This window comes from Natator depressus, chromosome 1 (genome assembly GCF_965152275.1).
Source record: "Natator depressus isolate rNatDep1 chromosome 1, rNatDep2.hap1, whole genome shotgun sequence".
Classification (NCBI taxonomy): domain Eukaryota; kingdom Metazoa; phylum Chordata; order Testudines; family Cheloniidae; genus Natator; species Natator depressus.
The window spans coordinates 49,140,524-49,156,518 of NC_134234.1; the positions used below are offsets into that span (position 1 = coordinate 49,140,524).

Consider the following 15,995-nt stretch of genomic DNA (forward strand, 5'->3'; position numbering starts at 1 on the left):
ATCGTATGAAAAATAGCTTAATGACATTACATAAGTCAATAGGTCTCAGCATGAACACTGTATTCATGCATGGCATGAACAGAAGAGAAGTGACTGTATTTTGCTCTTGGGGGCAGGGAGAAGCTAGAAAACTAGCCTCCTGAATATGGCCCAGGGTTCTGGAAAGGGGTGATGGTGTGATGGAGGCAGCTGATGAAAGTCTTCCCCTTTTACATAAGAAGGGCCAGATCCATTTATGGAAACTCCCTTGGGGCAGGATAACGAGGGTGGGGACAAAGTGATTGGGCCCTATGATCTGATTTTTATAAGAGAAAAAAATAACCCACCAGAAGCCGATGTGTGCAAGTTACCCAATATAAAACCACCACACATATAAAATCTTCATTGGTACTGAAAGGTCATAATGGCAAACAAGCTTAGCTAGGTTTTGTACAGCGTATGCTTGACAGCTTGAGCAAAAATCTTAAAATGTTTAATCATATTGCTTAACTTTAAATCAAGATTAAAACTGAGCCAAATTCACCCCTAGCGTAAATCCCACTGGCTTTTGTGCAGTTATATCGGGGCAGATGCAGGCTTGTGCTTTAAAATAAACTCTCCTGACATGCACATTGGCCTTATATAACAAAGTCCTTGGGAACCAAGAAATATTTCGGGTAGGTATGCACCTAGTATAAACATATTTCAAATAAAAGCCTGAAGCCATTTATGTTCCCTCCTCCCACACTGAAAAGCTGACACCTCACCAAGAATGGAGTGAACAATTTCAGATCCCTGCTGGATGATTCAGATACATGCCCACCGTTTTGTCCGCAGTTTTCCTGAACTTGAACCTTCTTTATTGCTCTCTCTTCATAAAACACCGGGCCACATTCATAGCTGGCGAAAATCCATTCACTTCAATGGGCTTGTACACTGGGGATGAATTTCTATTTTGCATGCAGCTGCAGCACCTCTGTACTGCTGCCTTCAGCTGTGCTTTGGCAGCACTGAGGTGATTACTAATTTGTTCCTGCCTTCTGCTGCAGAGTGCTCAATAAACATCAGTAACTATTAGTGCATTTCTATCAGAGTTGCATGCTGGCCTGGACAGAATCTAATACACAACAACTGGAAGGGCAGAGTCTGTATAATTTTTTAGGTAAAAACCTACTAAAAAAATGCCCACTGCTTTTTTTAGAAGCAGCACTTCTTTGGCTGAAGCTTGTGTAACCCATGTTAATACTTTACAGCTCTTTGTCCCCTTCTAGTGGCTACACTGTATAGAGAGGTTATTGAGTCTACTTCTGCCCTTGAGCTACAGGACTTAGTTTTCTACCTCAAGCAATGGAGGCTCATGCTTTTAGATCAAGAGGTCCTGGACTCCCACTCACAACCCAGCCGAGGGTTTCGTTACCCTAGCATTACACTGTGACAAGCCAGGCACAGTCGGGCAGGTCTTGTGTCTGCTTCATCCTGCCTGGGCGGTGGAACGGGGGAGAGAATGGAGGCTAGCACCCCACAATGAAAATATTGTGAGGACTGGTCCATGCTTCTGCTCCAGGGCATTGTTGTTAAGCAAGTTGCTTTGCACACTCAGGTTGGGCGGGCTCTGTGGCTCCTGGGGACAGAACCTAGAGGGGCTGGAGCATGTTGCTGTGATGCCTGGGATCGAGCTGGGGTAGCCTGTAGGAAATGGAGTGATGGGCAGAGACTGGGAGCAGCTACCCTCAGCAAGAGAGATGTGAATGGCTGGGACCAGCCTGGAGCCAGCTCTCCAACACCCCCTCCCCAAGACCCAATAATTCCCTTTGCTCCCCATGCAGCGCACCCACCCCACTCCCCTTGCTACTCCTCACACCCCAACCTCTCCATGCTGTGCTGTTGCCCAGTGCTCCTGAATGCCTCAACTCCCTATGCAGAGCACAAATCTTGCCACCCCCAACACCCCAACTTCCCCCCTCTGCCCCAACTCTTCCTGCTCCCCATGCAGGGCAGTATTCCTGACTTCTCCCCAAAGCTCCAACTTCCTCCCACCCCCCCGCCTCTCCTCGCCCCCCATGCTTAGTATTGTGCATAGTACATTTAGGTTTCACTATGCACCTCCACCCTCCTCATTCAAAAGAAGTTTCCACTACCTCTAGCACCTGTGACACCTTTCGCAAGCTTCTGAGCAGAGCTGCCAATTGTGCCATATTGCTTGGTGGGTTACAATGGGAGAATCCCCATTCTGTTCCGACAAGGTCACGCCTTTTGTATAAGGTCAAAAGTTACCTACTTCCTGGGATTTATTACCAAAAGTAACTTGAACTGAATATGAACTCCAGACTAAGCCATCTTCCCAGGTTTGGTTGCCCTAAGGCTCGCTCTTCAGCATCCAGCTGTACTAGACCCAAACGTCCTTTCCGAAAGCTACCCCCTACCTCCATTATATTCCGCATGGAATTTGACATCTCACACCTGCCTCAAGGAGTTAGCAGAAATTAACTAGATGAAGCAAAAGGATAATCCTGCTAACCTGTCAGATGTGGGAACAGTCATCCAGTACGGATCACCAAATTTATTTGAACTATGACCTTCATGAACTGCTCATTACAGAAGTAGAAGGCCAATGCTATGACTACACTCTTCCATATGGTTCCCTCTCATTTAAAAAATGCCTTCACTCTCCATTAAAAAACACTTCGGAGTTAACTAATTGCCTGTAAGTGTAAATACCGTTAACCCCCTTTTAATTTTGAATTAAATTTGAATCAGGACACCTCGCCCAGTGCAATAATGTCTAACAATGGATTGTTACAGTATACCTATCAGAGAGGTTGAGGGAAAGAACTACAGTACTTTAAATAGAAAACAGATATACAAGATTACATTGTTTTATTTTATATCATGAAATGATTCAGTTTATTTTTGTTTAAAAGTTACCTTAAGGCACAGAATATATTAACTGCCAAATTCTGCTCCCTTCATTTACACATGGGAAAACACTACTCCAGAAGAACTGATTGTTCAGGGGTAAATAAGGGCAGAACATGGCTCTATGTTGAAAACCCTTGTTAACTGTTCAGACATCAGAATAAAATCACGCTGCAGCCCAAGTTTGATGTCAGACGCTGCTTGCTGTAAGACAGCACCCCCTAATTCCAACAGAGGCAAGCTTAAGAGCAGTTTATCAATCTACATTAGATCATCATTTACAGCAATGTTCTTGTCAGATTTTTTTTAAGTCTCCAGAGAAGTAGCGGATCCCTCTCTCATTCATCAGTTGTTAAGTGTCAAAGTCTCTTTGGCAGCTCTAAGCAAAAATGATTTAAAGTAGAAAAAATGTTTACAATACCTTAATTTCAAGTTGTCTAATATATATTGTTTTTCATAGAACCATAGAATATCAGGGTTGGAAGGGACCTCAGGAGGTCATCTAGTCCAATCCCCTGCTCAAAGCAGGACCAATCCCCAATTTTTGCCCCAGATCTGTAAACAGCCCCCTCAAGGATTGAGCTCACAACCCCAGGTTTAGCAGGCCAATGCTCAAACATAGCTCAAAAGCTATCCCTTCCCCGATACAAGTCTTCCAAATATTTTCCTTTTTGATTGAAAAGGTGTTAACTGATCTATAGAAATGAACTATGGTTATAATTTATTTTCAGCTTAGTGAAAAGGAGACAATCATTTGCTAAGACACCAAGTTTTAGTAGGTAGGACAGACATACTGAAATTTTACTAGTTTCATAGTAGCAGCCATGTTAGTCTGTATCCGCAAAAAGAAAAGGAGTACTTGTGGCACCTTAGAGACTAACATTTATTTGAGCATAAGCTTTCGTGAGCTACAGCTCACTTCATCCACTGAATGCATCCGATGAAGTGAGTTGTAGCTCACGAAAGCTTATGCTCAAATAAATTTGTTAGTCTCTAAGGTGCCACAAGTCCTCCTTTTCTTTTCTGTGAAATTTTACTGTTTCACTGCTGGAGAAGGTTTTGTTCTTAAGTAATATTTAGAGGATTCCATCATAGACTACTTGATCAGGTTATTTTGTGTTCTTCCATAGAAACAAGCACAATTCCCAAATTAAAATTGAGACAATAAAAATTCATGTTTATAACTTGCTCCATCTTTTTTCCATGAACTGCAATATCTTAGGATATCATATTCTTCACATTTTGTTTTTTAAGAGTCAATGGACCTCAGTCCAGTACATCAACAAGAGCAGAATTTTGCACAGGCTTATTTGGATGAGCAGAGAGGTCACTGGGGAGATGTCATAGGGTACACCTCCTAGGGTGCCCCCTAAGGGCATGAGAGGGCCCTATACTCCAGCAGTGTAGTCCTAAATCTGTACACCATTAAAATATTGATTTTCTTAAACAATAATTTTTGTTCTTCTGAATTGTTATTCACATTTGATTTGTATACTAAACTTCTAGTACAATAATCCTTGGCTAAACTGGGCATGTCTGCAGACATGTAGGTTGTCTGAAATAACGAGGTGTCTGGTTAAAAAAAAATTACACACACACACACACACACACACACTTACTTACTTACTTACTTACAGGAGGTGAGCCACCAAACCTATGTGGATCAGAGAGAAACAAAATGAAAGCTGTCCTGGGAGCTTTGGAAAGCTCTGGCTGCCCATCCTGACTGCTTTAGGGTTACCCTGCTTGTGACTTTCCCAAAAAGATTTCCTGCCAACCTCTTCACTGCAGCTTGCCCTGCCACCCCAGTCCCATGCTCAGTAACAAGCTACGGCCTCAGCAACCTTTAGTCTCTGATCCCCAGCGGACTGACCCACACCTACCTTTGCCCGCTCCAGAGTGCACGGACCCCTCCACACAGTCAGCCCCAGAGCTGAGTTGCCCTGATGTGGCGGCTCATGTGACCTGGTTAGAGGAAGAGCCAGAGTTGGCAAGTGACTCCCCCTTGCTGGCTGCTGCCCCTATGGGAAGGATTGGCTGAGCCCTTGCCCTGCTTAAAAGGGCCCAGTGCCCTGGATGAGGTGGGATTGCAATGTACCTATGCTGGCTGTGATGGGCCCCACTACTAGCTCTGAAGCTTTGTGGAGCCGAGCAGGGCCAAGCCCACAATGTAGAACTCATCATGGGCGAGTGCGTCCCTCCAGCATCCCAGGCGGCTTGGAAACTACAGGGTAGGGGGACCAGGCTCCCTTCTGGTTCAACTACAATATTGCTGGTGCTTAATAATACTGGCCCGGCCCTCGGACGTGTTCCCACTCGACTACACCACTGTGCACTCTCCTGGACTTAGGTCTTCAAGCTCTGGGCAGCCAACATCATGGTCTGGTTGCAGGAGACTCAGCCCACTGGCAGAGTGCCATGGGAGTCCGCCCCTTCGGAGTTATCGAAGGTCCAAAAGAAAACTGACAAGCCCACAGCAGGACTGCTTCAAAGATTCTCCAGCAGGCCGTAGCCCTGCTCAGCACCTACAGGTGAGTCACTGGTAACCTTCTGAAGCACTCGTTATTCAGCATGAGGCCCATCTCCCCTAAGTGGGCTCCAAAAGGCAGCAGTCATATGAGCAGTCCCTGCTCTCAGCTGAGCTCCTCTCCAGGAGCCGAGGGCTGAAGGTCTGCTCTCCTCCCAGCTCTGCAGCTGAACTTCTCCCTTTTACATCTTCCTACCAGGCCTGATGTCTTGCAGTTGTGGTGCAGTGGGGGTGCTCATACCCTGAGTGGGTCATTAACCCTCGCTCAGCTGGTGTGAGGTTTATACATCCCGTCCCAGGTGGGGAGCAAAGCTGAGCAAATAACTGATTTTTCATCCCGGATTGACCCTAAGTGGAAACTTTTCAGATTTTCTCACCAAAATGAACAAACAAAAAAAATTTCATTTTGGGTCAAATAAAACATTGTTCCAGATGAAATATCCCCCCTTCCCCATTTTTCATTTTATTTTGTTTGAGGGGGTTTTTACTCCCTTTTTGATGATGATGAGGTTGTTTATTTACAATAAATCTGCATTTTTCCTTGAATAAACTATTTGTGTGAACAATGTCACCCAGCGCTAGTGGGGATCTGTACTCAGCTTTGGTTCTGATTACAGAACACACACGGTGCCGCTGTCCTGAGCTCTATAAAATGTGCTGGTACAATGTTTTTTCTCACAATAACTTAGGGCTAGTTGCTGACCCTACGCACCCTCCTGTGCAGGGCAGTAAGGGGTGGAAGTAGCCCCCTTACCTTCCTTGCACGGGTTACCTGTATTGTGGGTTAAGCATGGAGGAGTAAGAAGTCTATGGGGGCTGCTACTCTCTCTCCTGTACAGGTGAGTGGAGGGGTAGTGGGCAGAGCCTTGGCTCTACCCCCCAGCACACCAGCCAGGCAGGGAAAGTAATCTGCACCAGGTATAGGGCTTGTTCCCCCAACTGGAGCGAGGGGGAAATCGCGGAATAGACTGTGGCTCTGAGTCACTGTCTTATTCCTGGTCTGCCCTTGGGGCAGTGCAGCTATGTTGTGCCCCTGGCGCAGGGACTGCAGTAAAGCCACAGCATATTCGGTAAGCATGAAGCTTTGTACCACTGAAAATGCAAGGTGCATGTAGTCAGAAGGACCTGAAGAAAAGAATGGGCCTGATCTTGAGTTGAGCCAAGCACCTGCAGTTTCCACTAAGGGCCGATAAAAGTTGCAGGTGCTAGTATCTCCCAGAATAAGGCCCATTTTTTGCAGCAGGTCCCTTTTACAGCATGACATATATAACTGCAGATATGCCATATGGCCCCTATTTCTTCAGTGAGAGTTATCCTAGAAGTCACCTGGAGGAGTTTTGCCAGGAAAAGTAGGATCAGGCCACTTGTTAAAGCCATAAGGCTTTAACATCTGCTTCTCTTCATATCTCATAATGTATCAGTCAAGGGCACACGTCTATCCACAGAGCATCTCACAAACGGCCAAGGTCATGTAAGGATTTCATTGTATTACTGCAGTGCACCATCTTCTCTGCCAGCCCCTTGCTGCTAGAGACTACATTACCCTGCATCAGCAAATATGACTATAAACTGCTATATTTAGTTTTTCAGACATCATTAAAATAGCTCTGTCAGCTCTTAAGATGACTTCATTATTTTGTCAGTAGAGTAAATTCGCTTCCTTTATCCACAGTCTAGAGTGCTTTGAGTTAACTGTTGTCTTGTGCTGTTTAGTGATAACTTTAAAATACATTAAGGAACCAAAATGCTCAAGCTGAGTAGAATAATTGCTGCTAGGAGATATACTGGGAGAAATTAGCTTGCTTAGTTTCATCCAGTGATGATTATACTTTGGCTGGAGACGAGAAGCATCCCTCTCCTTCACTCAGACACACATGTCTATCCGTGATTATCCTCCACAGAACAGGTGCTCTGACTTGCCCAGAGGAGTAACACAGATGCGGTCATGAAGGTTGGAACAAAGCCACAGGGGCTTCAGTAGGGCTGCCTGTTCCTTTGAAAATTTCTTTCAAGTGACTCCATGCTCTCCTTTTTCTTTCTGTTATGATCTCTTGCTCATACCGCACAGGTCTCTGTACTCAGCATTTCTAATGGCAAGAGCCACATCTTTTCATCCTGGACCTCTGATAAGGGAATGGATTGCCTTTAGTGGTGGTAGAGCAGGGCTGTTTTGGAGAAGACTATTTTAGTTTAGACCTAGTGTATGGAGAAGGACCTTATGCCTTGAAAAATTAAATGATATAAGTACCTTATGTTTAGCACAGCAAGTACTGGTGTAACACCAACAGACCCCGGTCTTTGGGGGCAGGATCGAACCTGGGACCTCTGGAGCTTAGTGCATGAGCCTCTAGTGCATAAGCTAAAAGCCCACTGGCTCCTAGAGCAGACTCATTAATCTTTAAGTGGTCTCGGTGCCACAGAACACCACACCCAGGAGGTATGGAGGTTACATACTTCCCCTAGCTGAGGAAGCGCATCCCGAGCTTCAGAGACTTCCCAGTTGATATCCCCAATGAGCCCCCACTTGTAACATCAACAGACCCTGGTTGTTGGCAGGCGGGATTGAACCGGGGACCTCTGAAGCTTAGTGCATGAGCCTCTAGTGCATGAGCTAAAAGCCAACTCTCCCTTAGCTAAGGCTATAGAGCAGACTCATTAATCTCTAAGTGGTCTTGGTGCCACTAGAGGGGACAAAACACCACACTCAGGAGGTGTGTGGGTTACACTGGCTCATAGACAGATCCAGGGGATATGAACATTACTGGGCTATGGCACCAGCTTTGTTGCTGAGTTTTATTGTCACCCCAATCCTCCCCCCCACCCACACATACTTTTTTAGATTTTGAAAACTTAATTGCTAATTATTTAAGAAAACAGTTTAATTATTTTTTTTTAACCTGCACTTTAAGTTCTTTAGGACAGGGGCTGTCTTTCGATAAATGTTCCTATAGTGCCTAGCATAGCAGGGCCCTGATCTTTGGCTGAGCCCCTTAGGCACTGCTAGACTGAAAACAGTAAGTAATAATAATGCGAACTGCATGGGTTCTAGGGACATCAGGGTTTCCTGGGGTTCCAGTTCTGGGGAAGCTCACCATGCTGACTGTCCGAGTCCGAGACCCAAGATTTTTGTGTTTTGCAGAGAATTTCAAAATTTGAGGCTTTTGTTCTGAATTGGAATGAAACAAAGTTTCAGAATATTAGAATCCTCTGTGAAATGGAATTACTGTACCTCTCTCTGTAGAACTCTACCCAGGACCTTTGATTTCTCCAGCACAGACCACTAGTACTTGAGTTAGAGGAACATCATCTTCTATGTGGCGTTTACTAGAGGGGCATTTACTAGTGGATTACAAACTATTATTTATGTCACTCTTCTTAAGCAGCATTCAAAACCACCCAAAACCTCATTTATAAATAGTTTTCTTAAGAAGTACTGTTAAGAACAATCAAAGTGCAATTTGTTATCATATGGAATAATGATGGGTCTGTCAAAACGGATATTCATTTTTCTCCCCATAATATATTTTCTCTTTTGTTGTTGTTGGCTATTTTATTATGGTAATTATATCCCAGCAGGGCAGATAAGCAGCTCCCCTATGAAATGACAGCAACAATATAGTTGACAGAAGATTTCAGGAAGCAACTGATGTTCTCATTAAACATTTGTAGCATGGTTACAACTTTTAATAAGAAGTCATTAATTTAGCGCCACAAAATTACACAGGCCAAATTTGAAAATTTGGCCTCCTAAATAAGTGGCCTGTTTTTTCAGGAATGCTGATCTCCTATTAGTCAATGGGAGTGGCAGTTACTCAATACCTCTGACAATCTGGGCCCTTACTTGGGTGCCTAAGTATGGTAAGTTTGAACATTTTGGCCACGCTACTTTACTAAACGATTAAAAGCTGCCAGGGCTGCAAATGCAAGTTGAATTATTGTAGCTAACTGTGGTATAGGAACATGCACTCACAACTGTACAGAAATGTGAACTCCAAAGCTGGAGAAAACTCATCTCCTCCTCTGGAAATGAGTATCCTCTAATTTACTGTTTAAGTTATTTGAAAATCATTGTGGCGGGTTTGGTTCAAAAGTTTAGATTTGTTGTTTAGAAGTGGAAACTCTTATAGCACAGCATACAATATCAGGGAAATAAATCAGAAAGTAGAACAGGAATACCAAGTCATCCCTTTACTAATTCACCACTTGCCAGTATTTAATATTTTCTCCTAATGTATATCATATTTAATGTGCAGAACGTTATTTACAATATTCATACTCATAAAATATTGCCATATTCTTGAGGGTTGAACATGTCACTACATTTCTAACAATGCTGGTATGCCATAAAAGGTTTCCCAAAGGGGCCAAGTGACTCTGTGCAGTTACAATGTTTTCTAAGAAAAGCTGCAAGTGTTATGATAAACATATTGTGAAGAACTCACTCTGAAACTCCAGGAAATGGCATCCCAAACATCTTTTAATTTATTTTTAAAAGCTAAAAAAATACAAAAGAAAAGAAAGAAAAACAGTACAAAGAAAAGTATTTTCCCCTCACAGACAAATGTGGTTTTGTGGAGAGATGACTAGAGGCCAAGGAAAACAACATATGTATGCCCCTGACCTGACCAGAGGAACACTGGTGCCAACCAATGACAGGGAAAGGGCTTGATTTCCACTCCAAACTCCTACTGTCCAGTATTCTAGTACCACTGTCTCTGATCATTAGCTCCTTCTTTATTCAAGGCTGGAAGTGAGGACTCCCTGCTAAACAACTGGTAGCTTCATAGTAGGTGGGGAAGAAGATGATGAACTGCTGAGCAATTCTAGCATTACCTGGAATTCATTCTTTAGGCCATGACAACCCTAGAGGGAGAGAATATGGAGGGTGGGACACTGAAGTTGAAAGAAGAGGGAAGGAATCTATAAGGAGGAAAGGGCCAAGGAAAGAGAAAGAAAGGATAAAGGGAAAATGAGAGGAATGTGGAAGTGGTGACCAAGGAAAAAGAATGAGGAGGAATGTCAAGGAGAAAGAAAGGAGTGCAAAGAAATAAGCATGAGAGGTGAAGTTTGGGGACTTTCTTCTCTGCTTTTGTTCTTCTTTTATTAAGAGAGCTTTAACACACTAAAGAAACTGAATGCACAAATTCCATTATTGCAACTTTAAGATTTTGAAGTTAAACACAAAACAGTCAGGAAATGCAAAATTAAGTGGCTGATTGCACATAGCTGTTTTGTATTTTTGAAGACTATTTCGTAAGAACATTAGAACGGCCACGCTGGTTCAGACCAATGGTCCATCTAATGCATTATCCTGTCTTCTGACAGTGGCCAGTGCCAGATGCTTTAGATGGAATGAACAGAACAGGGCAATTATCAAGTGATCTATTCCATCATCCCATCCTAGCTCCTGGCTTCAGAGGGTTAGGGACACTCGCAGCATGGGGTTGCATCCCTGATCATCGTGTCTAATAGCCATTGATGGACCTATCCTCCATGAACTTATCTAATTATTTTTTGAGCCCAGTTATACTTTTGGCCTTCACAAACATCCTCCAGCAACAAGTTCCACGGGTTGACTGTGCATTATATGAAGAAGTACTTCCTTTTGTTTGTTTTAAACCTGGCATCTATTAATTTCATTGGGTGACCCCTGGTGTGTATGTGATATGAAGGGGTAAAAAAAAAAAAAAAGTTCTTACTCGCTTTTTCCACACCATTTGTGATTTTATAAACCTATCATATCTCCCCTTAGTCATCTATTATTTTTGTTGCCCTTCTCTGTACTTTTCTAACATTTTTTTTTTGAGATGGGGTGATCAGAACTGCGTGTGTGGGAATACTAATGATTTATATAGTAGCATTATAATTTTTTTTATTATCTATCCCTTTCCTAAGGGTTCCTTACATTCTGTTAGCTTTTTTGACATTGACATTGAGCAGATATTTTCAGAGAACTATCCACAATGAATCCAAGAGCTCTTTATTGAGGGTAACAGCTAATTTGGACCCCATTGTTTTGTATGTATAGTTGGCATTTATGTTTGCCAGTGTGCATTACTTTGTATTTATCAACACTGAATTTCATCTGCCCACTCACCCAGTTTTGTAAGATCCCTTTGCATCGCTTTGCAGTCAGCTTGGACTTCACTATCTTCAATAATTATGTATCATCTGCAAACTTTACCACCTCACTGTTTATTCCTTTTCCAGATCATTTATGAATATGTTGAACAGCACTGTCCCAGTACAGATCCCTGGGGGACCCCACTACATCTCTCCCTGTAAAAACTGACCATCTATTTCACCTGCTAAAGATACACCTTAATAAGTAGCATGCCCATTATGGGAAAGTACATTTTGCAACACAAACCTTAAATTCCTTAAATTCACAACCTTGACATTGCATTAATATAGGTTTTTGCAAATTCTGTTTGCCTTTAAAAATATTCCGCTTTAAAAAACAACAACAAAAAAGTATTGCCTATAATGGATAATGATAAGGAAACTTACAATGGCAGGGAAACTCCAGTGTTTGTGTTTTGATAAGATCCATATCAAACAAAAAGTACTGTATTGCAGTACATAACAGAGCAGGGTAGGAAACTGCTTTCCCATCCGGACAGAATTTTTCAGATTTCAACATATTTTCCCAACCTGAATTGGGACAAAATGTCAAAATCTTGAACATTTTTGTGAACTAGAACATTTGAAAAAATTCAGCTCAGGTCAATTGAAATGCTTTGTTTCAGTCATTTCAAAATGTTTCATTTTGATTTTGACTTTTTACATTTTGTTTTACTATAATGTAACTTAAATTTCAAATCAAAATCAACACACTTTTCCTTTTGAAAGTATCAAAACATGATATTTTAATGATGTATAAATTTTTCAAAAAAAATTTAAATGGGAAATTTGTCAAAACAGATCTTCTGACAGGAGTTTTGGTTTTAATGAATTACAATTTTTGTATGAAAAACTGTTTCACTGAAAATTTCCCAACCAGTTCTACTACATGACAACATGCCATGGTTAAACTTCAGTGATCAAATTATGTCAGGAAATCACTTGTCACAAAGCCTGTTGGTAGCCAGTTTGCAACAAGCATTCCCTGACTGTAAGATGGGTGATAAATCTTATTTCTCTTGCAGAGACAAAGGATATATTATCGTAAAAGAAAAGCAATTAAGAAATGTATCATAGTCAAAATACTGGAAATGCTGTTTAAGTACTCTATTTTGTTTAAAATGTACATGCTTGTAAATCCTTTAAGATTCCAGTCTTCAGTGCAACATATAGATTTTGATTCAAGTAGATATTTCAGTAAAGAGCTGAAGAAAATATTTCATTACTAAATCAATACCAGCATCTGATGGAAGCTGTTCACCTTTAGAATAATGTACACTTATTTTTCATAGGCAAGTATCGACATTGTTTACTCAAAAATACAACTGATCCAGTAGATAAAGTTAATGTGCACAAAAACATAATAGAACTATACTACAATTAACAACCATCACATTTCATTGACACAATGGTAAAGTAGATGGGCACAGAACTGCCAATTAAGACCTCCGTTTTCTAGGCCAGATTCCAACCATTGTGCTAAATCAGCACCTTTGCCAGCTGATCCGTTGAACTGGTGACATTGGCTATAAAAATGATTCCCGCATCTAGCAGAGTTAAAATAGCCCTTGGAAAGACAGAAGATGCAATTTGGGAACTGAAGGAACGGGGGCACATATTAATTTAAAGTAGAAGAGATCACAGGGTTAGAGGACCTGTTCAAACCAGTCCCCCAGCCAGATAAAGAGGAGAAGTAGGGTAATATGGAGAAAAAAAATCATTAAAACAATGATCCACAATTACTTTATGTTTAATCAGAGTGTACTGCATATTCACTGTACTTTGCACTGTAAAGGAAATTCATTTTTTTTCTGATTTGTGCAGATCCAGAAATCCCATACTTCATGATTTTTAAAAGGGTTCGAACGGACATAGGGTTATGTGACAATAAGGATTCACCAAGTCATTCTTTGGGCTTCTTTGCAAAATTCTGTTACTGTTATTAAATACTAATATCACATTTGGAAACACCTGCCGTTTTCTACATTTCTTCATTGCTCTCAGTTACAATATAATAAAGAACTCTGGACTTACTTAGGCAAAGCACTGATGCATAGGCTTACATCTCACTGAAATCAATTGGATTCATGAAGTCAATGTGATTTAAGCATATGTTTAAGTGCCATGCTGAATGAGGACCTCTATGCACACAGATGCATATCCAAACCTTTATTTTAGCTCCTTGTAGTCACACTGAGTGAGTTTGGATTTCTAGTTATTTATTTCCACAAGTGTAATGATTATTGCCATAAACTTGGGTGCCTCAGATAATTAAAATTAATTACAAGAGAAATAATTTCCTATGTACTAATCAAATAAGCGGGTATCATTAATATTTAATGGCCACATCAGTCTGCCAGTGATCCCTCCTTAGTGTCCCATAAATGATTTGCAAAAGTCCTAGCTAAATAAATACACTTTAAATAGTTACAAGAAAGAGGCCAGATTCTGGCATACTGTCAAATTCCACATTGCTAACACTGACTCTCTAGAAATATATATTTTATCTTATTATTTCAGAACCCACTTTACAAGCTGTAAATCCAAAGTAGCAGAATTTGCAACTTCCTTATGGCCTAACGGTGGCTAAATAAATATATATACACACCGTGTTCATGGACAATAGTACAAAACTGTCCAAAACAACAGCACTGAAAAAAATACAGAACCCGAGTCTAGTATAAACATCAGAGAGTCCCACAGATGTTCCATCACGATGTATATTCTTTTAACATGTTTACCTTGTTTCTCAAGAAACTTTCAATAGGGTATAACTTGTAAGTAGCAGAATGTCTTTTCAGAAGATTATGGACTTACCTGCTTTCTCTTTGCTCAGCTTCTGAGACAACACCTGTAAGAAATAATTCTTTTTTTAGTTTAACATTTTCCCAAAAGGCTCAGGATATAATTTTATGACAAAAGTAAGAACGGACTTTAAACTTGGAAACATCACCATCTTGTTTGGGTCAGTACAACCCATAACTTTAATTTAAAGGCCCTGGGGACAAGATAAGCTTAACTTTCACCCAATTTATGTAAAATCAAAAGACTGAACTGATCCTTCTGGATACCAAGAAGATTCCAGATGAGAACCTCACAGAATCCGCAATTTGCTTGAGATGCAGCCATTCCCATGTCTTAGAATCATAGAATATCAGGGTTGGAAGGGACCTCAGGAGGTCATCTAGTCCAACCCCCTGCTCAAAGCAGGACAAATCCCCAACTAAATCATCCCAGCCAGGGCTTTGTCAAGCTAGTGTGCATTCTTTGGTCCTGCTACATGAAAATCATCTGCAGCTCTCTCAGAAGCACTAAACTGCTACGTTGCCTCATCCATTAAATGCTGCCTCTCCAGCCTTGATGAGGATCACTCCATACAAACTTAAGTTAAAAAAAAAAAAAAAAAAAGAGTCCTCAGCTCTTAATTTATATGCACGTTTTACTGAAACATCAGAAAGCTCCTCCCTTAAATACAAAATGTAATTAAATTTTCTACTTTCATACTAGTGTGAAAGTAGAATGAATTATATTGAAATTATAATTCATTAAAGAAATGCTGCTTGAAGAGTTTGTTGAAATATAGTTGTCAGGAAGAGAAACATTAAGGAGTGTGAGACAATGGGTCCTCAAACTAATTAACTTAGAGCTCCTACTGAGCTAGGAGATTGGTAAACGTTAGTATGCAAATAAGATATGTATGTATACTTGTCAGTTTCTGCTTCCTTTTGTCTCCTATGTTAAATTGGCTTTGGCTTATCTGTATAAATAAGTTAGCTTGAGCTTTTGCAGAAGGCTCACATATATCTGGGTGCATTGGCAAAGCGCTTTGCTAATAAACAGAGTGGTCTGACAAATTCAGTGAGTCTTGAATCTGATTTTGACACTAGAAAAAAAACCACTCTTTCTAGGTGAGGCAGCATGGAGCTGTTTTCCCAACCTAGGAAATACCGCAAGACAATTTTACTTTGTAAAAGCCCCGTTATGATCACAGTTTAGATTTTGTTTAGCAAAAGTAGTCAAGGTTAGGTTGGGTTTAGCTTAGCATGGGAGCGAGATTTAACGACAATTAACGTGTATTAGCTAACTCTAAAAGTGGTTGGGGTTAGGTCAAACAACATGGACAGAGTTGGGTTCTAAATAACCATGTTTACTAATTACATACAAACATACACGGCCTAGTTACATATATACATGGATACTCTGTTAGGTCCTGGGGGCTTCTGCAACAGAAGACAAGGATGCCCTCTAGAGGGCTCACAAACTATTTAAAGGGATACTACCCAATTCCTAGGCAGTACAGGCAGAAGAACTAGCTGGCTGTAAACTCAATCCAGTGATTTAGGTGATGGTGCTCAATTGGAGACAGCAACTGGAAGCAATGTTGGAGATATCATCACTGGTTAGATCCCCAAAAGCTGTTAGATGAGGAGATACAAGCAGCGGCCAGAAC

At 41.2% G+C, this 15,995-nt stretch overlaps 1 protein-coding gene across 1 annotated transcript in view; it reads right to left on the minus strand.

Annotated features, from left to right (window-relative positions):
- STARD13 (StAR related lipid transfer domain containing 13) overlaps positions 1–15,995 on the minus strand; it is a 493,232-nt gene that overhangs the window by 252,715 nt on the left and 224,522 nt on the right. The window contains exon 6 of the mRNA XM_074959491.1: positions 14,363–14,396. Within this exon, the coding sequence (XP_074815592.1) occupies positions 14,363–14,396 (34 nt within the window). The remainder of the gene's footprint in view (positions 1–14,362; positions 14,397–15,995) is intronic.